Genomic DNA, 25,284 nt, shown 5'->3' with positions numbered 1-25,284 from the left:
ATGAGTTCACTGGTATCTCAGAAGCCCAAGAAACCAGGAGTGAGAAATTATGGACCTTAGTGTGGAAAGGCCCAAGAGAGCCTCTCTAGTACGGCTAGCCACTGCTCTTACTGACTGAGGAAGCCCTCCAAGTTTCCCATGGTGGAGCCTGCTGGTTTTCTAGGACTCCTACATCTGACTTCAGCCTATTCTCCTGGCTCACATTCAGCTAATAACCTTGAAGTGACAAGCACTATCTCTGAGGTTCCTCAACTCACTCGTGCCAGCCCATCTTGAAATAACAAAGGAGGCCCCTGGCTCCAGCTTAGGGAAGTGGGAGGAGAGACCCTCACATGGCAGCTAAATGGTTTCTTTCTTAAACAGAAAAAAAAAAGGAAGGGAAAGATAAAGGAAGTGGTGTTAAATCATGACTGAGTACATGCTCTGTGTCTCAGGTTCTGTGTTCTTTATACTGTAGTGACAGGATATAGCTCAGTGCCTAAAAGTGTGGGCTCTGGAGCCATACTGCCTGAATCTGAATTTCACCTCCAGCATCAACTACACCTGTGACCCTGGGCAACTTCCTAACTTCTTTGTGTTCCATTTTCTTTATCTGTAAATTGGGTCTAATGATAAATCTTACCTATCTCATAGTGTTGTTATGTGGATTAGATTAAATAATAATATAAAGCCTTGAAACAGTGTTTGGCACATAATAAGCATTTAATCAATATTAGAGATCAACATTATTATCATTAGCTTAGTACATGAAAGATAGGTATCATTATCTCTAACTGAAGGTGAATAAACATGCTAAAGAGTTTTCAAAACTTGCCTAAAATCACACAGCTTGTAAAAGAGCCAAGACTTGATTTGAGATCTGTCTGGCCCCAAGGTCTGTACTCCTCCCACTATACCCTGTTCCCTTCATAAATGTAGGATATATGCTGTGAGTTCCTTGAAGAGATGTATGCCAAAACTTTTGGCCTTCTTCTTCCTCACTACACCCCCACTGCAACTGCCATCTGGAGGGCTGGCTTGGTGCCCTGGCTTCTTATACACCTAGTTTAAAACCTTGAACATTCTTATAACTGCTCCAATATGGAGGTGGCTCTCTCCAAGACCCCTTGGCTTATAGACTAGAACAGTGAGTCTTCCAGCATGGGGGTTAGTTTGTGAAAGCACCCTCTAACCTGAGGTTCTCATCTGCATACCTTGAGGATCAAGCTACTCTTTCCCACCCCCAACCCCACCACACTCACAGCTCCTGTGAGAATAATTACCTACTATATGGGCTAGCATAAAAACCTTTCCCTTTCCCTTTTATTTTTTCTTTTCCCTCTCCTTCCCTCCCCCTCCCCAAGGAAGAATATATTATGGCATCCTGATCCCCTTGAGTGGCTCTTTGATTCATCCTTGGTAACACTCATAAGGAGATAAAGCCCTCGCTTGCCTGATAGCGTCATCTCTCTCAAGCCTCCTGGGAGCCTTGTCTTAAAGCCCCCGTCAATTCTCTCACCCTGCAGAGCCATGATGCAAGCTGTGGCGTCACTGCTGGTGATGTCTGTGATCAGAGAGAGAGGTGCCCAGGGCTTCAGTGCCTTGCTCACAAACAATAATGGATTGTTAATTCTCAAAGAAAATGAAGAAGGATTCAAAATAACACCTACAACGCACAATATTACTTCCTGAGCAATAAATACCAAACAGAAGATAAACCCTTGAGCCCTAGGCTTAACATAGACCCAAAACATGAGTTATCCTGCTGTTTCCTTTCCGTTAGCCAGAGAACAGAAAATACAATGTTATTGAGTTCTAGGACACCCCATCCTGGCCTTGTGCCATAATCTTCCACAACATATACTTCTTGTATGTCTACTGTATGCAAGGTTCTGTGTGATATGCTGGAGATGGGGTTTTCTTCTGTGTTCCACACAAGCATTTTCTACACTTCTCTCTTTTCCTTTGTCATGGTATTCCTAGTGCTATTTCCAGGACCACTCTCAAAACAGTACCCCATCAGCCTTCCACAGCACCTGGATTCCTCACCATAAGGATAATTTCTTTGGTGTGAAGCATAAAATTAACCTTGCTAAAAATGTTAATAGATTCCTGGTTGAGGATGGGAGGGGTGTGATCAGATTAGTCTTAGCACAGTGGTGTAAGGGTGTAGGGCATAAGCTGCAGAAGTTGGGATTGGCTGCACATGTGGTGGACAGGAAGGAAGTGTAAAGAAACCAGGAGTATAAGGCACCCTCCAGTAAGAACATATGAAAATTGCTACAATAGAGCTGGGTTTGTTAAACTTGTCACTATTGGCATTTGGGGTCAGATAATTGTTTGGGGGTGGGGGGTTGTCCTGTACGTTGTAGGGTGTTTAGCAGTATCCCTGAACTCTACCCACTAGATGTCAGTAGCACCTCCTCACTCCCAGTTGTGACAACCAAAGGTGTTTTCAAATATTACCAAATGTCCCTGGGAGGGAAGGTAAACTCAGCCCCCATTAAGAACCACTACAATACAGGACATGGGGAGCACCCATCTGTAATGATGAGCTCTATAGCCCTCCCAGCTCAAATATTCTGTAACCTTCTGACTCCTTTAGTTTTGTATAAGATAGTGGTTAAGAGCATGAACTGTGGAGCCAGATTGCCTGGGTTTGAATCCCAGCTCCACTGCAAGCTAATGTATGACCATGGACAGGTTGCTTAACCTCTCTGTTCCTGCTACCTCATCAGTAAAATGAGGATAATGAGAGGTCCTACTTCACAGGGTTATGAGTTTTTAATTAATGTACATAAAGTGTCTAGGAGAATGCCTGGCACATAATAAGAATTAAAGAAGTGTTAACTATTATTAGTCTTGTTATAATTACTATTATTAATACTATCATTCACCATTTATCTAAGTCCTAGTACGTTCCAGAGTCCTGATGTCTCACCCAGGTTTAAACCACTATTTTCCTTCTGCAGAAATGACTAGAGAGCTAAATCCACGGTTCAGGACCACACAATGTCAAGAAATTTTAAATGGCTATGGGTCTATGAAATAGGCATTGCAGGTAAGCCCCGCTTTGTACAATTACTGAGTTCTTACAGAGTTCACTTATTTAAAAGCCAACTTATTGGCACATACTTTGAGTTAGTCACTGTAGAATACACAAAAGTAAATGAGGTTTATATCCCCTGCCCTCAAGGTGCTAACAAATATAGCTGCTACATGCACATTTATTTTAGTAAATTTAATAACCTTACATTCTCAAAGTAATTCCAATCATTGCCTTCTTACCTATAAAGAATTTTTCTGTGATGAAAATTATCTCCCCATCTCCAGACTTACCTTTCTTAAAGTTAGTATTTCCATAATCGTGATTCTCTTACATTATCAGCATGTTCAGATTATAATACCCCAAATTATCACCATGTTATCTTCATCTGTCTCTCCCTCCATTTAAAATATTCATAAGAAACTCACTAAAATATATTTTATCTTAATACAACAACAGAATATTATCCCATTCTAAATAGCTTGGCATCTGCTTCTGGGAAGAACAATGTCTGTGCAAGACTCCCTTATATATATACTCATAGATTTCCTTATTAATTTGTTTTAAATTGTTTGCTGCACATCTTCTCTATGTCAGACACAGTTTGTATGCACTAGGAATAACAAGGAGGAGTAAGAGACTTCAAAGTCTAGGAGGAGAGACAGCCACAGAAAGAGGTGACAAAAATATAATGTAGTAGCTGCAATAGTAATGTTTTTTTCTGTTTTGTATTGTTTTGTTTTTTAAACATCTTTATTGGAGTATAATTGCTTTACAATGGTGTGTTAGCTTCTGCTGTATAACAAAGTGAATCACCTATACTTATACATACATCCCCATATCTCCTCCCTCTTGCATCTCCCTCCCACCCTCCCTATCCCACCCCTCTAGGTGGACACAAAGCACCGAGCTGATCTCCCGGTGCTATGCGGCTGCTTCCCACTAGCTATCTATTTTACATTTGGTAGTGTATATATGTCCATGTCACTCTATCACTTCGTCCCAGCTTACTCTTCCCCCTCTCTAAGTCCTCAAGTCCATTCTCTATGTCTTTGTCTTTATTCCTGTCCTGCTCCTAGGTTCTTCAGAACCTTTTTTTATTTTAGATTCCATATATATGTGTTAGCATATGGTATTTGTTTTCCTCTTTCTGACTTACTTCACTCTGTATGACAGTCTCTAGGTCCAACCAGCTCACTACAAATAACCCAATTTCGTTTCTTTTTAGGGCTAAGTAATATTCCATTGTATATATGTGCCACATCTTCTTTATCCATTCATCCGATGATGGACACTTAGGTTGCTTCCATGTCCCGGCTATTGTAAATAGAGCTGCACTGAACATTGTGGTACATGACTCTTTTTGAGTTATGGTTTTCTCAGGGTATATGCCCAGTAGTGGGATTGCCGGGTCGTATGGTAGTTCTATTTTTAGATTTTTGAGGAACCTCCGTATTGTTCTCCATAGTGGCTGTATCAATTTACATTCCGATTAGCAGTGCAAGAGTGTTCCCTTTTCTCCACACCCTCTCCAGTATTTATTGTTTGTAGATTTTTTGATGATGGCCATTCTGACCAGTGTGAGGTGATATCTCATTGAAGTTTTCATTTGCATTTCTCTAATGATTAATGATGTTGAGCATTCTTTCATGTGTTTGTTGACAGTCTGTATATCTTCTTTGGACAAATGTCTATTTAGGTCTTCTGCCCATTTTTGGATTGGGTTGTTTGTTTTTGTGACATTAAGCTGCATGAGCTGCTTGTAAATTTTGGAGATTAATCCTTTGTCAGTTGCTTCATTTGCAAATATTTTCTCCCATTCTGAGGGTTGTCTTTTCATCTGGTTTATGGTTTCCTTTGCTGTGCAAAGGCTTTTAAGTTTCATTAGGTCCCATTTCTTTATTTTTGTTTTTATTTCCATTCCTCTAGGAGGTGGGTCAAAAAGGATCTTGCTGTGATTTATGTCATAGACTGTTCAGCCTATGTTTTCCTCTAAGAGTTTATAGTGTCTGGCCATACATTTAGGGGCATTTTGAGTTTATTTTTGTGTATAGTGTTAGGGAGTGTTCTAATTTCATTCTTTTACATATAGCTGTCCAGTTTTCCAAGCACCACTTATTGAAGAGGCTGTCTTTTCTCCATTGTATATTCTTGCCTCCTTTATCAAAGTTAAGGTGACCATATATGCATGGGTTTATCCCTGGGCTTTCTATCTTGTTCCATTGATCTATATTTCTGTTTTTGTGCCAGTACCATACTGTCTTGATTACTGTAGCTTTGTAGTATAGTCTAAAGGCAGGGAGCCTGATTCCTCCAGCTGTGTTTTTCGTTCTCAAGATTGCTTTGGCTATTCAGGGTCTTTTGTATTTCCATACAAATTGTGAAATTTTTCGTTTTAGTTCTGTGAAAAATGCCATTGGTAGTTTCATAGGGATTGCATTGAATCTGTAGATTGCTTTGGGTAGTATAGTCATTTTCACAATGTTGATTCTTCCATTCCAAGAACATGGTATATCTCTCCATCTGTTTGTGTCATCTCTAATTTCTTTCAACAATGTCTTAAAGTTTTCTGCATACAGGTCTTTTGTCTCCTTAGGTAGGTTTATTCCTAGGTATTTTATTCTTTTTGTTGCAACGGTAAATGGGAGTGTTTCCTTAATTTCTCTTTCACATTTTTCATCCTTAGTGTATAGGAATGCAAGAGATTTCTGTGCATTAATTTTGTATTCTGCTACTTTACCAAATTCATTGATTAGCTCTAGTAGTTTTCTGGTAGCATCTTTGGAATTCTCTATGTACAGTATCATGTCATCTGCAAACAGTGACAGCTTTATTTCTTCTTTTCCGATTTGGATTCCTTTTATTTATTTTTCTTCTCTGATTGCTGTGGCTAAAACTTCCAAAACTATGTTGAATACTAGTGGTGAGAGTGGACAATCTTGTCTTTTTCCTGATCTTAGAGGAAATGGTTTCAGTTTTTCACCAATGAGAACGATGTTGGCTGTGGGTTTGTCATATATGGCCTTTATTATGTTGAGGTAAGTTCCTGCTATGCCTGCTCCTGGAGGGTTTTTATCATAAATGGGTGTTGAATTTTATCAAAAGCTTTTTCTTCATCTATTTAGATGATCATATGGTTTTTATCCTTCAATTTGTTAATATGGTGTATCACACTGACTGATTTGTGTATATTGAGGAATCCTTGCATTCCTGGGATAACCCCACTTGATCATGGTGTATGATCCTTTTAATGTGCTGTTGGATTCTGTTTGCTAGTATTTTGTTGAGGATTTTTGCATCTATGTTCATCAGTGATAGTGGCCTGTAGTTTTCTTTCTTTGTGACATCTTTGTCTGGTTTTGGTATCAGGGTGATGGTGGCCTTGTAGAATGAGTTTGGGAGTGTTCCTCCCTCTGTTATATTTTGGAAGAGTTTGAGAAGGATAGGTGTTAGCTCTTCTCTAAATGTTTGATAGAATTCGCCTGTGAAGCCATCTGGTCCTGGGCTTTTGTTTGTTGGAAGATTTTAAATCACAGTTTCACTTTCAGTGCTTATCATTTATCTGTTTATATTTTCTTTTTCTTCCTGGTTCAGTCTTGGAAGGTTGTGCTTTTCTAAGAATGTGTCCATTTCTTCCTGGTTGTCCATTTTATTGGCATAGAGTTGCTTATAGTAATCTCTCATGATCCTTTATATTTCTGCAGTGTCAGTTGTTACTTCTCCTTTTTCATTTCTAATTCTATTGATTTGAGTCTTCTCCCTTTTTTTCTTGATGAATCTGGCTAATGGTTTATCAATTTTGTTTATCTTCTCAAAGAACCAGCTTTTATTTTTATTGATCTTTGCTATCATTTCCTTCTTTTTCATTTATTTCTGATCTGATCTTTATGATTTCTTTCCTTCTGCTAACTTTGGGGGTTTTTTGTTCTTCTTTCTCTAATTGCTTTAGATGTAAGCTTAGTTTGTTTATTTGAGATATTTCTTGTTTCTTGAGGTAGGATTGTATTGCTATAAACTTCCCTGTTAGAATTCCTTTTGCTGCATCCCGTAGGTTTTGGGTCATCATGGTTTCATTGTCATTTGTTTCTAGGTATTTTTTTACTTCCCCTTTGATTCTTCAGTGATCTCTTTGTTATTTAGTACTGTATTGTTTAGCCTCCATGTGTTTGTATTTTTTACAGATTTTTTCCTGTAATTGTTATCTAGTCTCACAGCATTGTGTTTGGAAAAGATACTTGGTATGATTTCAATTTTCTTAAATTTTCCAAGGCTTGATTTGTGACCCAAGATATTGTCTATCCTGGAGAATGTGCCATGAGCACTTGAGAATAAAGTGTATTCTGTTTTCTTTGGATGGAATGGCCTATAAATATCAAGTAGCTCCATCTTGTTTAACGTATCATTTAAAACTTCTGTTTCCTCATTTCTTTTCATTTTGGATGATCTGTCCATTGGTGAAAGTCGGGTGTGAAAGTCCCCTGCTATGACTGTGTTACTGTTGATTTCCCCTTTTATGGCTGTTAGCATTAGCCTTATGTATTGAGGTGCTCCTATGTTGGGTGCATAAATATTTCCAATTGTTATATCTTCTTCTTGGATCGATCCCTTGATCATTATGTAGTGTCCTTCTTTGTCTCTTGTAATAGTCTTTATTTTAAGGTCTGTTTTGTCTGATATGAGAAGTGCTACTCCAGCTTTCTTTTGATTTCCATTTGCATGGAATATTTTTTTCCATCCCCTCACTTTCTGTCTGTATGTGTCCCTAGGGCTGAAGTGGGTCTCTTGTAAACAGGATAGTAATGAGCTAATGGAACACTGTAAATAAAGGGGATCTTTGGGAGGGAGTTTAGTGTGATGCATAAGACTGTGGGCATTGGTGTCAGAGCTGTCTGGGTTTGTATTCCTGTTCTACCTCTTATTAGCTGTGTGATATTGAGCTGATTACTTAAACTCTCTGTGCCTCAGTTTCATTATTTGTATAATGTAGTGCAATAATTCATATATATGGTGTGTCTGTCTGTAGACTTTGAGCCCTTCATGGCCAGGACTACTTCTTCATCATCATCTTAACTATTACCATGTTATTAGTTGCACTTACCAAGTGCTCAATATGACCCAGAGCCCATGCTAAATTCTTCTTTTTTTTTTTTTGCGGTACGCGGGCCTCTCACTGTTTTGGCCTCTCCCGTTGCGGAGCACAGGCTCCAGACGTGCAGCCTCAGCGGCCATGGCTCACGGGCCCAGCAGCTCCGCGGCATGTGGGATCTTCCCGGACCGGGGCACGAACCCCTGTCCGCTGCATCGGCAGGCGGACTCCCAACCACTGCGCCACCAGGGAAGCCCCATGCTAAATTCTTTACCCACATTATCTAATTTAATCTTCAACAAACTTTTAAGGTAGATACTATCATTTTCCTAATTTTTTAGCTTCACATTTTTCTCATCAAACCCAGTTCTTTATTCAGAGCACTTATCATAATGTGTAATTATTTTATATTCATTTGTATTTTAATATCTCCCTCCTGCACTATGTTGTTAGCTTCATATGACCGAGGATGAGGCCAGTTTGACTCACAACAATGTTGTCTTCAATATCTAGAATGATGCATGACACATAGAATATGTTCAATGAACTTACACTAAATATGAAAGGAAGGCTGGAAGGCAGGCTGGCAAATAGAGGAAAAAAGAAAAGAGCAAAATAATGATCACATTACAGTTACTAAGTAGTAGAGCTAGACTGTGGTACAGAGCCATCTGACTCCCAAACCCATGCTCTTGATCACTAGGCAAGATTACTTCCTACTCTTGAGAGACTTTCAATAGATGTTTGTTGACAAAATCCTCTCCTCAACTTTGTACAATACTGTGTAATAAAGTTATAGCAAGCATAAAAACCAATGGATGTAAAACTGAACAAAAGAAAGAAAAATTATAGGGGAGTAAACTGTCAGAGAAGAAGAGTTTATGTCTTAATAAAATATATTTGGCAAGATGGCACCAACATATTGAACTTGTTTCAAAGGAAATAAGGGAAACATTTGAAATAATTAACTCCACTACAGGATGAGGTGTATCACAGAATGTGTGTGTGTGTGTATTGTCTTCAAGATCAAATAACTTTGACAGTAATTGACTACTTAATCAGTGAAGCATAAACAGTGTAAAAATAAACAGATGGCAGTAGTGATTTGATAGTTATGGGGTGATACCAGCTTAAAGTGGATTTCACTTTCCAATGTTTTATTTTTTTCGTGCTAATGAACTCTTGTTCCAAAGTGCCATATCTTCAATCAGTTTACCTAGAGGGCACTCATTTACAGCCACTCTACAACTTGATGTCTTGAGGAGTTGCCACACAAGCAGAACAATAGAACCAGCATAGCAGGACATGATCTACAGACTTGGGTGAGGTATTCTGAATACCATTTGACAACCACTGGCACTTACCTTCTGAATATTCTTGGCTGTTGCCAGTGAGTATAGGACTCATGGGAAAATGAGCAAGTTCTTCCTTTAGTGACGTAGGACTACTTTTATAAAACACCTAAAGAAATTGTTAGATGTGCATTTTTAGTCTGAAAAGTGAATCAGGACTTAACTTTTCCACCATTAAGTGATAATTCGTAACAGATGTTTAGCACAGCATGTTTTGCTAGTACAGACCTTAAATCCAGATTGCTGCCAGAGATGATCATCTGGGATTTCTCTTTGAAAGTAAAAATTTACAAGCTTGCTTATATATATGACTGTGCCTATATGGGGAAAAGATTATAGCTAATAAAATCAAACTGAATTATTAGTTGGGTGCATCTATCCCTGGTTATAACTCTAAATAAATTTCTACATATAAATTCAGTTGTCCTGGAGAGTGAATCAGTTTAGCAATTATACCATCCCCTTTAAGATGGCATCCCAATTTATTGTTCTGAAAAGGTATACAAATAATAAATGAGTGTCATTGCATAGATTGCTTATTGTGCCCCAAATCAATGTAAGTTGATTTTCTTTATTCATTCATTCAAATATTTCTTGAATACCTACTTCATACCAGACACTAAACTAAGAAATGGGGAAACAAAGATGCCTAAAACCCAGTCCCTGACCTAAAGGAGCATGTAGGCTAGCAGAAGAGAGACATGTATCCAATAACTATAATTCAAGGCAGTCAATGGTAAATGTTCAGTTGTTCTTGCTTCCTGGAATGCTCCTCAACCCTAATCCTCCATTCACCACCTAGAGGAAAATCCTATCCCTCCTTAAAGATTCACTTCAAATGATTCTTTGCCAGTGAAGGCTTCCCTGACTATTCCTCATCTCCTCCACCTCTCAACCCCAAACACATATGTCCAGACCCATTACAGAGATTTCATTACTGTTTCTCTGTTCCCATAGCACTTTCCTCATAGTTTTTTTACAGTACTTATTATAATGATTTGTATTTAGTTGTTTATATGTCATGCCTCTCATTGTATTGTGAGTTCTTCCAGAACAGTAAATGAATTTTGTTCATCTCTATATTCCTAGTCACTAGCACAGAACGTGGCATATACTAAGACTCAGTAAAAGTTTGGTTTGGGGAGAAGTGAGAGAATAAACAAAGATGAAAATCAAATTCTACATAAAATATTATGAGAACACATAGGAAGGAGTAATTAATTCCAGTGAGGTAGCTTCACAGACAAGGTGGCATTTGAGACGACCCTTGAAAAATGAGTAGGACTTGACAGGTGGAGATGGGTGTTGGGGGAAGGGAGGGTGATGAGAAGGGCATTTAAAGCAGAACTCCTTAAGGATTTAAGAACCGAGTTCATTGTAGCGAAATAATGCTGTTAATTAGCATGTTCCTTATCTGTTCATTGTAAACAAGCCTAATAGGAACTCTACTTGCTAACATTTTAACAAGCACTGTGAATTAATATATAGTTTGAAAATAGTGATACTATGTTGTCCTTTAAAAAAACTGATAATTTAGATCATTCTCTCCCCAACCCCCACCAAATTAGTCCAGAGTTTGGCTAGGTACATTGTAAATTCTTAATCTTTGATCTCAAAATTCTTTATTGAGAATAATTCCTAATTCTCTTATATATTTCCCATGCCTGCAGAGCCAGTGAGTAGCCAGACTGTTGCAAAAAATTATTTTTAGCATTGGGGACCAGTCCTAAACCTGTTTCCTCTAAGAGTCATTCTCCAGCCAGCAGAGAAAATCAAAGTGCATACTCAGTAACATCCTAAAGGTCCCTTCCAGCTATAACATTCTCTAAAACTTGTCTCCCTAGTTGGGGATTGGGAGTCAAGATGAACCTAATAATCATTATATAAACTCTTGACCCAAAGGATATTTGATGCCCCATGTTTGTTTTCTTGATAATATTTACAAGAGGCTATTTCTAGCCTTCTTGGATGCGTTCTCAGAGACCACTGAAAACTGGGTGTGAGGACTAGAGCTCCTACAGACAGAGAAATCACCAGTTCTGAAATGTGATTTCTGACTGCGGTAACAAATGCTTAGGGCCATCAATCACTCTGTGTGTGTGGCGGGGGGGTGGTCTATGGAGGGGAAGCATAGGCAATTTCGCAGTATAGGAGAATAATAAAAACTAATATTTCAGAAATAATGTTTTTGGCCATTTGCATTTTCTTGTAATGACCAATCAGTGACCAAAATAGCACTTGTATAAATAACCCAGCCAAGGATCATCCCTCATATTGCCAGGTTGGAAGGATGTGATGGACGGATGTTAGCAAGCTACTATTAGAATAGAGTTGCCTTTGGGGGTGTAATTGGCAGGAGTGCATACTGGGAGGTAGGAGGAAAGCAATGGAAAGTTTTTTTTTAATGGCTATCAGTAGTCAGAGGGAAATTTACCAAAATAAAAGACTTTTTGTGCTCAGATGACTTACGACTATATCTCTCCCAACTGTGCAATATGTACATGCACATGCATGTATAACCTGCTTCAACGTCTTTGCTTATGTCATCCCTGCTCTGGAATGTCTTACCCCCTCTTCTTTACCTATTTAATAACTACCCATAATTCAAGACATACGCTATAGAAATCTGGCCCATTCTTTCAAATCCTGTCTTCTCCACAAAGCCTCATTCCTTAAACTTCAATAACATTCCTAGTCTATACTCTTTGAGTCTTTCATTGTTTCCTAATTGTTTATTTGGAGATACTAAAGCATGGTGCCTAAAAGTACACATCCTGTGTGACCTTGGACTATATATGTAACCCTTCAAAGCCTCTCATCTATTAAATGGAGCTATAAAGAGCCCCTATCTCATAGGGTTGTTTTGAAAGTTAAATGAAAATAATGCATGCCAAGAGCTTTACCTAGCATATGGCAAATGTTCAATAGTTAGTGGTAGTAATGGATGGAGGTGGTGAGAGTAGTGATAATAATAATCATCATCACCATCATCATCGGTCTCTTCAGTTAGATTGTATAACCTTTGAAGGCAGGGACTATGTCTCCTATCTGCTTGTACTCTGCTATCCTAACCCCCCAAATACTCAATTGGTTAAATTGATATTTGTTGATCATGTGTCCAACTCAAAAGTACTGCCTCAAAGATATGAAATTCCATCAGGAATACAATTTTTCCTTTTCATTGCTACTATGGAAACCCCTTTTGGATGTTTTTTCTTGGTTTGCATGCATGAGTAGTTTGGATGAAAGCTGCTGAAGTAATCATATGCAACTAGACTATGAGAAGAATGGGAAACATCTTAATCATCCCAAGCTCCTGTGGTGTGTACACTTGAAAAAAAAACTCGGAAAACTATAAAATCCTGATGAAAAAAAAGCCAAAGAAGAACTAAATAAATAGATATTTCATGTTCACGGATAGGAAGACTCAATATTGTCAAGATGTCAATTTTTCCCAACTTGATTCAATCAAAGTCCAAGCAAGTTATTTTGTGGATATTAAAAAAAAACTGATTCTAAACTTTACGGAGAGGCAAAAGACCCAGAGTAGCCAACACAATATTGAAGAAGAAGAACAAAGTTGGAAGGCTGATGCCTCTCAACTTGAAGACTGACTGTAAAGCTATAGTAATCAAGACAGTGTGGTACTGGTGAAAGAATAGACAAATAGATCAATGGAACAGAAGAGAGAGCCCATAAATAGACCCACATAAATAGAGTCAACAGATCTTTGACGAAGGAGCAAAGGCAATACAATGGAGCAAAGATAGTCTCTTCAACAAATGTGCTGGAACAACTGGACAACCACATGCAAAACAATGAATCTAGACACAGATTTTATACCCATCAAAAAATTAGCTCAGGGCTTCCCTGGTGGCGCAGTGGTTGAGAGTCCGCCTGCCGATGCAGGGGACACGGGTTCATGCCCCAGTCCGGGAAGATCCCACATGCCGTGGAGCGGCTGAGCCCGTGGGCCGTGGCTGCTGAGCCTGCGCATCCAGAGCTTGTGCGCTGCAACGGGAGAGGCCACAGCAGTGAGAGGCCCACGTACCACCAAAAAAAAAAAATTAGCTCAAAATGGATCATAGACCTAAATGTGAAATACAAAACTGTGAAACTCCTAAAAGACAACATAAGAGAAAACCTAGATGACTTTGGATATGGCAATAACTTTTTAAATATAACACCAAAGTTGTGATCCATGAAAGAAATTATTGGTAAACTAGACTTCATTAAAATTAAAAAACTTTGTGAAAGACAATGTCAAGAGAATGAGAAGACAAGACATAGACTTGAAGAAAATATTTACAAAATACACATCTGATAAAGGACTGTTACCTAAAATACACAGAGAACTCTTAAAACTCAACAATAGTAAAACAAACAACCTGATTGAAAAATGGGCCAGTGACTAATAGACACCTCACCAAAGAAGATATATGGATGGTAAATAAGCATATGAGAAGATGCTCCACATCGTATGTCATCAGGGCAATGCAAATTAAAACAACAATGAAATACCACTACAAACCTATTAGAATGACCAAAATCCAGAACACTGACAACACTAAATACTGGTGAGGATGTGGATCAACAGGAGCTCTCATTTACTGGAGGTGGGAATGCAAACTTGTGCAGCCACTTTGGAAGCCAGGTTGACAGCTTCTTACAAAACTAAATATGCTCTTACCATACAATCCAGTGATTGCAGTCCTTGGTATTTACCCAGAGGAACTGAAAACTTATGTTCACACAAAACGTGCACAGAAATGTTTATAGCAGTTTTATTCATAATTGCCAAAACTTTGAAGTAACCACAATGTCCTTCAGTACGTGAAAAGATAAAGTGTGGTATATCCAGACAATGGAGTATTATTCAGCAAAAAAAAAAAGGAATGAGCTATGGAGCCATGAAAAGACATGGAGGAAACTTAAATGTATATGACTAAGTGAAAAAAGCCGATCTGAAAAGGCTGCATACTGTATGATTCCAACTATATGACATTCTAGAAAAGGCAAAACTATGGAGACAGTAAAAGATCAGTTGTTGCTGGGGTTGGGGGAGGGGAGAAGGATGAATAAGTAGAGCACAAAGGAATTTTAGGGCAGTGAAAATACTCTGTATGATACTACAATTATGGATACATGTCACTATACATTTTTCAAAGCCTGTAGAATGTAAAACACCAAAGTGAAACCTAATGTAAACTATGGCTTTTCGATGATTATGATGCATCAGTGTAGGTTCATCAGTTGTAACAAATGAACCACTCTGGTGAGAGATGTTGATAATAGGGGAGGCTATGCATGTGGGAGGGTGGGTGTATATGTGAAATCTCTGTACTTTCCCCTCAATTTTGCTGTGAACCTAGAACTACTCTAAAAAACAGTTTTCATTGACTTTAAAACAAGGAGGAAGGAAGGAAGGAAGGGAGGGAGGGAGGGATGAAGGGAGGGAGGGAGGGAGGAAGGAAAGAAAGAAAAGGGAGGGAGGGAGGGAGGGGAGTGGGGTGAGAGAGAGAAAGAAAGAAACACTAAAATGCCATCTGGTAAAGGGCTTTCAAATTCTATAACTTCCTGCCAGTTCGAGCTGTATTGTTTTAACCCTTGTAAAGAGCTGAAATTAAGGCTGTGTCCACCACTTGTCCATCAGTCCATTTCTGTAAAGAGTTGCCAGAGTTTATATTGATAAGTGAACTAGATACTGAAACCTTAATACAACAAATTATTTTGCTTGTCATTTCTTCTTAGCTGATAATAGTAGAACTCTGAATGTGGATTCCACTGCAATGACACTACCCATGTCTGATCCAACTGCATGGGCCACAGCAATGAATAATCTCGGAATGGCACCGCTGGGAATTGCCGGACAACCAATTTTACCTGGTATGCTATTTTTAATCACCTCACAAGTGTTTCTTTTTACTGACCATATGGACATAAATATAACAATATGACACAACTTATTTTGAAGTTGACATTTATCAGATTCTGCCTAGAGTGTGCATTTTTGTAATATGAGCTTTATAGGCTGGGTGGCCTGTAGTTACTAGTATAGTCCCTATTGCGCTATGGGCAAGCTGGGGGTATATCTGATGCAGGATATGGTCACTGAATATTTAACTCATTGCAATAAAAGTACAGCAGGATTTGGCAAAGAATTACAAAGTTTGTCTAATTTTATACATTTCTTAGAGGAAGCAAATAAACACGGAGCTAGAATGAGAACTGACTTAGATATCCCAAAAATCTTAGGTTCCTAGAGGGAAGGACAGAAGATAGCGGGGAACATCCCAAAGACTATTGTTAACATTGAATAACTGTTCATATTTTTTAGAACAAAGTAACCTGTAAGAGAATGGGCATGGTATACTAACTCCATCTCCACTAAAGATAAATCAGAAGAAAAATGCCATGTCATCTGAAGGGCTTAGTTTAGACACAGAAAAGCTTCCTGGACTATCAGAGCCATTAACCATAAAAATAGGTTTGTGAATGTGCCTTGGGCAACTCAAATTTTTTATCGCTCTGCATATGACCTTAAATGACCATGAAAGTATTGTGAGTATTGATTTGGGGGGTTACAAAGAAATTTTAGCAAGTAGGCAAATTTGCAAATATAAAATCATGAATAATGATATAAATGTTATAAAATAATTATAAATTTGATCAAAAAATGGGTTTATGAAGACATTAGGGAATTGTCATATCAGGAAGCCTGGGGTGCTTTTTAAACATCCTAAACATTAATCTCCCAGATTCATTTGTTATCCTACTTAAAAGCATGACAGGACCAAGACAATCTAGGCCAATCTAGGACCTTGCTACTCAAGTGTGGTCTGCATAACCTGGGAGCTGTTAAGAATCCCAGAATCTCAGGCCACAGCCCAGACCTACTGAATCAAAGCTGCATTTTAACATGATCCCCATGTGATTCATAAGCACATTAAAGTTGAGAAACAGATCTAGAGTGATGCCACTTAGGGTTGTTGTGAGAATTAAATTGTGCTTAGTAAAATTCCTGGCACATAGTTAGTGCTCAAAAATGTTGGCTATTAAAATACTTTAAAAATCATTATTAATATATTTCTCATAAACATTTCCAAAGGGTGTAATTTTTTATTTCATTTTTCTTCATTATTTTATTATAATAGAATTTAAACTAAAATCTTATATATTATTTTATAGCTTTATATAGAGTGGTCCTGAATCACAATCACAATCACTCTAGACTATCTCTTATAGTCTAGAGTGACTAGATTATCTGATTTGGCTTAAATATTACCAATTTATGGAAGACTGAACCGTATGGGTATATGTCCCAGAAAAAATCTTGAGGCCAGACCTACTCTGTTACTAAGAGGACTAAATGTTAGCTTAGATTATTTGTAAATTACCACATTTAAACATAACTCTATGCTCACAAAGTAATCTTCAGTGCTTTGCCACCCATCTATAATGTGGAACAAAAAAAGGCCTAACATTGAGAGTAAAAAATCATCCAGGCCATCGTTACAGGCCCAAAGCTGTGCTAGGGTCAATATCAGGCCTAGATTGGTTTTCATAACAGTAGCTCAGAGGGCTATTTCTGTAGAGACAGTAACTTGCTTAGTACAGGCCTTCAAAGACAAACTGCTCGGGTTAAATCCTGGCTGTGCCACTTGCTAGCTATGTGACCTTGAGCAAGTTACTTGACCTATCTGTACCTCAGTTTTCTCATCTGTGAAATGGGGATGGTTATAGTATCTACCTCATAGGATTGCTGTGAATGTTAAATAATATACTTAGCACAATGCTTGGTATATAATAAGCACTGAGTGAAGGTTAACTGGTGCCATTATTATTGCTATTAGTCATATTACATGTTATTTAAGATAAAGGAAATACTAACATACTTCCTTCAAATAGCTGCTAAGCTGCCATTTAGACTGAAAGTACTTGGGTACTAGGCAGCCAGTGTCAGCGCTAATCACATCCACCCCAACTAGACATTTGAAACCTCAAGAGTGATTTTAATTTCTACTTCAAGCCCCTTTGCCTCCCTCTTGTTTTCTTAAGGACTATGAAGAAATGGCTTCTCATGGTCCCCTTCAACCTTGTGACTCAGGGATCATTTAGCTATGCTCCAAGGAAAGTTACTTGGGTTTTTGGAAACCTGGTCTTAGAAATACTGATATTTAGTTCTCTTAAAACTAATAATAATAATGATAAATTTTAAAAATAAAAAAAATTTAAAAAAATACTCCTCCCCGATAAAAAAGGGCTTCCCTGGTGGCGCAGTGGTTGGGAGTCCGCCTGCCAATGTAGGGAACGCGGGTTCGTGCCCCGGTCCGGGAGGATCCCACGTGCTGCGGAACGGCTGGGCCCGTGAGCCATGGCCGCTGAGCCTGCGCGTCCGGAGCCTGTGCTCCGCAACGGGAGAGGCCACAACAGTGAAAGGCCCGCATACCGAAAAAAAAAAAAAAAGTATACAGGGCAATAGCACTAGGCTGAGACATACTTTGTAAAGCTATGTGTAAAATCACTTCAGTTGTATGTGAAATGATTTTTCTCCTCTCCATATTATTTTAGGGAAGCAATTTACTCATCAGATTAGAACATGGGTTCTGGATATAGACTGCCTGGGTTCAAATAAATCCCTGCTCTGACATTAAGTAGCTGTGTAACCTTTGGCAATTTACTTAACCTCTCTATGCCTCAGTTTCTTCATTTGTAAAACAGAGATAATAATAGCACCTATGACATAGCATTGTTATGAGGATTAATGAGTTAATACATGTAAAGTCTTAGAATGATGCCTGACTCACAGTAATTCCTCAGTGAACTCAGCTATGATTATTATTATTTCAAGTTCACATCTGATATATGGCTCACAAAAAGTTGAATTATGGCTTATTTCTATGCTTAACAACAATGAAGTATAATGAATGCAGGGACAAATTTTTCCCTGGAGAAGAACTGGACAATGGCAGGTGAAGAGAACAGTGTGTGTCTGACAATGCTGGTGACTGCTCCCTGTAAGTCTGGTGGGGGGTGTCCAGAGAAGCAGAAAGTTGGCTCCACACGCCAATGCTGCTTACCCTTCTTCTTGCTAGAGTCTGGGAAACAGGGGGCCTGCCACCTTTTTATGTAATGTTTTAACTGAATGGGATAAAACATCCCCCTAATCCTCTTCCTACTGCCCCAAATTCCTTAAAATGGAAAAGGAAGCAAAGGAGCCACATGGAACTCTTTCCTGAGGTCACCCATTGATGGCTTAGTAATTTAGCTACTTTTCTGCCCCTTAGAAGGTTTCCTTCTTAGCCGGCAGAGTTTTTCTTTGTCCTGTCTTATTTGGCCTATCTGTGACAACAGAAAAGGCTTTTGGCATTGATGAAAAACAAATGATACATAAGCTTCCTTGACTTCCCCCAGAGAGCTCAAATCCATACTGTCATGGATGCTGAATCTCTTAGACACATACTTGTCATCTGGGCAGTGTCTAGCTTATTATATTCCTTGAGCATGGAGCAGAGACTGGCCATCTCTGGGGTTTGGTGTAGAGCTCCCTTTCATCTAACATGGTGTTTTTTGTACAGCTGCTGTTCAATAAAGTTAATCCACAGTGATGGCAGATTTGAAGGTCCCCTCTGGCCGGCACCTATCTTTCCTGAAAGATTATTTGCTTCTCTAAGCTCGTCAAATAAGACTAATGTTAGTTTTCACATGAAGGGAGGCACCAAAAAGAGTCAGGCCGCCTTTGGAGCATTGTTCTGCCCATCATCCCAGATGAATCCAAGAATGGACCGATTAAAGGGTACTCAGTGAATACTGTGCGCTGCTTCCTTTACTTTCCCCTAAATTAAAATATCCTTAGCATCCAAGTGTGGAGCCTGTGAAGTCCCAAAGAAGAAGTGTCCCTCATTATGGTGTCTCCACTATACTGACTATGCCTCCTCCATAATGAGAGATGTTGGAAAATATGACTCATGGCCCTTATTCCCAGAGCAAGACGCTGCCCATCTATGAGAATTGTCATTCTTAAGGAGGCAGTTCTCACTGGATGCAGCAGGCAAACTCTGATGAGAACAGAAAGAAAGAATGAAGATGCGTGACACATGATAGGCCACTGTTCTTCAAGCTCCTCAAGGAGGCCCGGACTTGGGTTTCTATTGTTTTAATATCTTCCACAAATAGAATATGCTTTCAGTGGCAGATAATGTTGAGATCCTGAGAAAAGAGAGCACTGTTCATCATCATGGTGGACACTTCACCAAGAGCCGATAATATATAAACCACTGTACCAAATAGAACTAATGTCTCTCCAAATCAAGCTTGAATCCTACCAAGTGATGGGACTCTCAAGATTCCCCCATGGAAACTATTATGAAGAGTCCAGTAGAGTGAGGTGGTTTATTTATTCATTCATACAAGGAATATTTACTGAGGCCTGCTGTAAGCAAGATACTGCGAGGAGCCCTGGGGATAAATCAGTGAACAAAAAAGAGAAAGATTCCTTCCCTCATAGTGACTAGAGTATTTTTAGAACCCCCATATTTTATCCCTAATAAAACCTGTTCTCATTTGAGCTGCCTCTTGACCCTCAACAACTCAAAGACTTCCTAAACATTTTGTTCCTTTGTGCTTTTATTCACCCATCCATGAATTTAAATATATTGAGCTAGGTCAAGGGGATACCAAGTGGGCCTTCAAGCTCAGAATCCAGTGGCAGAGGCAGCAAAGTCCATATCACTACACTACAATGTAGCAAGTGTCACAGTAGATACATGTAGAAAAGTATTGTTTAGCCATAGTAGATACATGTAGAAAAGTATTCTTTTAGCCAGGGTAGGATGGAGGGGGTGCTAGGTGGGTAGTGGTGATCAGGGAAGGTTGACAGAAGTCGCAACATTTGAGCTCAGTGTCCAGGGATATATAAGAAAGTGTCAGATGGAAAAAAGGAACTAAGAACAGCCTAAACAGAGGAAGTGGTACACCAACGACCGGAAGGTATGCAAGACTATACAGTGTGGGGAAAATGGTTAAATACTGAGCTGATTTACATCACCCCATTCCACAAAATATTTGAGGCAGCTTATAAGAAAGATTACAGTAAAAGAAAAAAATTACAAGTAAAATAAACCATCATCTGGGAAAATATAAATGAGAATAGAAGGGGAAGCCCCGGTAGGGAGGTTAATTAGAATTGAGATATGTAGGTTATAGGATCCCACCCAGTTTCTAAAGGTGAACTGCACTTGTGACCAGGTAGCCAAAACAAAAAGGGAAACCTGATCAGTTATATAATTTGCATTTTCCCTGAAGAGAAAATATACCAGTCCTCAGCAGAAGTCAAACTTTTCATGGCCCTTAACACTTGTGTGTGTTTGACACTTTAGCTCTGAAAGACTTTTTTCATAGGGATCTTCATACATAAGGGTGCACACTGAGTGAGGTAGTTGAGTCATCTCCAAACACTGGGCTGGAGCCCAGGACCAGTTGATATTGCTTTCTCTCATCCACTGCAAAATGTAGAAACTAAGAATATAGTGAATTTTTCATGAAGCTAAATTTGCTCAATTGAAAGGACTGTTCTTTATTTGGAGATTATAGATTTCCTATATTTTTGGTTTTGAAATGTTCTGTCTTTTGTGAATTGCATGAATGGTATGTGGTTAATTTTTGTTACTTTTTTCCATGTCTTAGCAAATTAAGAGGTTGGCAACCTTAAATATATATATGTGTATATATATATTTCTTATTCATCTCTAAAATCCAGAAATCTAGGAACCAAAGATGTAGTGTGAAATGTCCTCCCTAATGCCTTTCCAAAGGTGTTCACAGAATCCCTAGATGAGAGTCAGGGGCATGACCCTGAATCTGTCAAATGTTCTAACAAGGCAAGAACACAAAGAACAAAATAGGGAGGAATAGGGGGAAGGTGGACTAGATATATAGATATTTGCAAAAACTTATACTAATGAAATAAAGCTTCATTGGTTGAAATTTGGGATCAAAGTTGATATTTATTAGGGAGAGTCTTTATGAGCTGAAATTATGCCACATAACCCACCCAAGCCCAGCTTGCTGCCTCGTTTGTCATTGTACCTGAACCAGGCCCTACCCCAACTTTCCAACTGACCTGAAACAAGGGTTTTGATGATCTTCTGGAGAAGCAAGACAGATTTTGGTACAATTTGAGAGTCATTGTGCAAAAATTTAGAAACTTGTGTTCTGTTTCCAAGAGGGCTTGTGGTAAGTCCAAGGTCATCTCACAGCTCAGTCAAGCTCTCCTTAAAATCTGTGTTTCCTCTTCAGGTTGGCTGCCTGAAAAGTCTTTTCAAGATCTGTGTAGAGAGGAGGCAGCCAGGACTGTAGTGAGTTAAAATTTCTCAATACCCAGGCATAATTCTTAATTTTCCAATGAATTTTATAGGAACTCTAAAGAAATAGCAATAATGTACCAGAAATGTATACCTGAATTGGAATCATAACTTTCTATAAAATAGCTTAATTATGCATATATAATTAGATCCTATTTGGAACATTTATTTTAGACTAATCCATAGTTGCATTTCAGTGGTTTTACTGTGAATACAAACTACCTCCTGGTGATCAAGGGTCTCTGGAATACCTAAAAGATTGGAAATGCCTTTAATGGACCTGGGCGGGGGACTTGGATGGGGAGAAGTCACTAAGTGTAAGCAGAGGCTTTCTGAGGGTATGAAGAGGACTCCAGCCAGCCAGAACCAGGTCCAGTTCTGAAAAGGCAAGCAGGATAGTAAATATGTCAGCTCCTGTATCTGCCTATCTCCAGTTCATACATTGCCACAATTCCAACTTCTCCTGTGAGTCAAAGTTGAGACTTCAGATTTAGAACAGAGGACTCTAAATTATCCAATGCTGTGACAACACATATATTGAATATCTCAACAGGAAGTTCTGGCTGTAGAGATAAGCAATCCTATGGTAGCCTTTTGGACAGGAACATTTGAAGGACTCTACAGGTTGAGTAGGTAGATAACAGAGCTTAGTCTGACAAGAAGTATCTTTTTTTCCTGTGGACCCATGGACTTTGTGAGAAGCAGAGTAGAGTAATGATTGAGAGCATAACTAGTAAAAGCCACCTACTGTGTGGCGTTACTGTGTTATCTCTGTAAGCTTCAATTTCCTCATCTGTAAAATAGGGAATAATAATATTGGTCATTCCTTAGGATTGTTCTGAAGTTTAAATGAGATGATGTGTATAAAACCTGAAAATTCATGTACACCTGATCAATGGGCAGTAGTATTATGGACAGCATCCTCTTCCCCTGCCACAAAAGTAGATGTTGCTGTCTATAGGAAGAAAGCCATCGTGAACTGGCCTGCCAGAAAATATCAAGGGTTGAACCATAAAATTGGCATATGTGGTGTCTTTGTCAGGCATTAAAGATGGGCAACCTCTAAGGTTTCTAGTGTTTTGTAGACATCTGTAGTCTTTGTACATCTGGTAGTGTGTTGTCATCTGGCATTGTTCCAACTGGTCCTTCTACACAGCAATAGTACAGTGACAACTATTGCTCAAAGACAGTGGCTGTGGGGCCCTGCTGGATCCCAAAGAACCTTTTCAATAATCGGAAAAATAATGTCAGTCTAGTTAGGTGCTTAGTGTACTTTCTATTTTAATTACTTGAAAATAGCTAACTCTATTAACCAATCACACCCCACTCCTCAGACGTGCTGCATATTCTGCTTACCTATTGCTGTATGACAAACACATTATAACTTAGTGGCTTAAGACACAATGACTTTATTATATTTTAAGGTTTTTCTGGATAGAGTTTAAGCAGGACTCAAATGGGCAATCCACCTGTTCCACATGGTATCAACTGGGATGCCTCAGCTGTGGTGGGATAGTCTGGAGGTTCCAATACAATTTTATACATACTCATGGCACCTTGGCAGGGACAGATAAAACACTGGGCTCAGCTGGATCCCTCCCTTTCCATTTACACTAAGGCCCTCTCCACGTGGTCTCTCCAGCATGGTAGTCAGACATGTTACATTGTGACTAAAGCTCCCATAGCAAGTGTTCCCAGAGACAAGTGGAAATTTTATCTCTCTTAAGGCCTGGCCCTGAAAACAGGCACAACATCCCTTCTGCTGTATTCTATTGGTCAAAGTGGTTCTAGAGCCCATCCAGATCCTCAAGGGGATGGGGCATAGACCGCACCTCTTGACAGGAGGGGAAACAAAGAATTCGTATCCACCTTTAATCCACCACACTTGCAAAAAAGAATTATATAGAAGCATTTTGTTATTCGTCTGCCATGTTTTTCAGCATACCTGTTTCACCTTATACCTGTAATTAAATTAATTCATTAAAACAATTGCCATACTACATTGAGAGGCAATGCAGTGGTTAAAAGCATTAGAGTTAAACTAACCTGGATTTGAATCCTAGGTCTTGCCTAGGTTATTGGCTGTGGAATCTTGGGCAAGTAACTAAACCCTTCTGAGCCCCAGTTTCTTTATCTATAAAATGAAGGATAATAACAGTACCTAGCCCACTGGTCTTTTGGAATGAGATTATATAAAATGCTTAAGCACAGTCCCTAGCACAATGGAAGCACCCAATAAACAATTATAGTGATGATAATAATAATTGATGATAAAGCATTATAATTGTTTGCATGGCTGTTCCCAAACTGTACTCTGAAGTCGAGGATTTTATCTTATTCCTTCAACCCCAACACCTGCAGAGGGGCTGGCATCAAAATAAGGAAGGACATACAAATGGTTAGACATATGGATGACTGGACAAATGACATTTTCCTCCATTGTAGCTCCCTGGCTCAGATGTATACAGAGAATGGAGGATGATAATATTGCTAGATAACTACTCTATGCTGAGTTAAGTGCAAGTTGCTAGGCAGCAGGAAGACTTAAGGCTACACTGAAACATTACTTAAAATCATATAATAGAGATGTAATAGAGCTGCAACTCAGAGGAGCAAGGTGGCGCAACTGAAAAACAGCATTTGCAGCATTTCCAGTAAGCTGGGAGTTTGGAATGTACATGAATCAAAAGACGGAATACAAACCAACATCTTATGACATTTCCATCAATGGCAGTGCCAAGAGTAAAGAAGGCAGTAGGGAAAAGGCGTTAGAAGAAGAGATGGTGGTAAAAGCAAAACAGAATATTTATTCCCGTGTACCGCAAAAAAAAAAAAAGGATCCTAAATAAATAGATAAATACATAAATAAATATATACATACGTGTATATATATATATATATATATATATATATATATATATACTTTTTTTTTTTTTTTTTCGGTACACAGGCCTCTCACTGTTGTGGCCTCTCCCATTGCCGGAGCACAGGCTCCGGACGTGCAGGCTCAGCGGCCATGGCTCAACGGGCCCAGCCGCTCCACGGCATGTGGGACCCTCCCGGACCGGGGCACGAACCCACGTCCCCTGCATCGGCAGGCGGACTCTCAACCACTGCACCACCAGGGAAGCCTCGGATCTTTCTTTTTAGTTGCGGCATGCGAACTTCTTAGTTGCAGCATGCAATCTCTTAGTTGCGGCATGTGGACTTCTTAGTCGCAGCGTGCATGTGGGATCTAGTTCCCCAACCAGGGATCAAACCCTGGCCCCCTGCATTGGGAGCATGGAGTCTTACCCACTGGGCTACCAGTGAAGTCCCTCCACAACCCTTTTATAAAATGATTTCAAATCTCCTTCAGAAGTTTAAATTCCTAACATAAGTGGTAATACTATGTACATGTTGGCTGTACTCTTCAAGCCAGAATAGGGCCTGAAAAAGGGAGAGAATTTCTCTGGTGTT

General features: G+C 39.1%; 1 protein-coding gene across 9 annotated transcripts in view; it reads left to right on the top strand.

Moving 5' to 3' along the window:
* ENOX2 (ecto-NOX disulfide-thiol exchanger 2) overlaps nucleotides 1–25,284 on the top strand; it is a 285,173-nt gene that overhangs the window by 195,256 nt on the left and 64,633 nt on the right. For 6 of the 9 annotated variants that reach the window (XM_070044727.1, XM_030846538.2, XM_060292816.2 and 3 more), the window contains one exon: nucleotides 15,215–15,349. In XM_070044727.1, the coding sequence (XP_069900828.1) occupies nucleotides 15,253–15,349 (97 nt within the window). In that variant the 5' untranslated portion in view covers nucleotides 15,215–15,252. Of the gene's footprint in view, nucleotides 1–2,951; nucleotides 3,041–15,214; nucleotides 15,350–25,284 lie in introns of all 9 variants that reach the window. The other 3 variants (XM_060292814.1, XM_030846528.3, XM_030846530.2) reach the window with 1 other exon arrangement.

This window comes from Globicephala melas, chromosome X (assembly GCF_963455315.2).
Source record: "Globicephala melas chromosome X, mGloMel1.2, whole genome shotgun sequence".
NCBI classification, from domain to species: Eukaryota; Metazoa; Chordata; class Mammalia; order Artiodactyla; family Delphinidae; genus Globicephala; species Globicephala melas.
The sequence above is the reverse complement of the archived record's forward strand: the minus strand, read 5'-3'. Positions and strand labels throughout refer to the sequence as shown.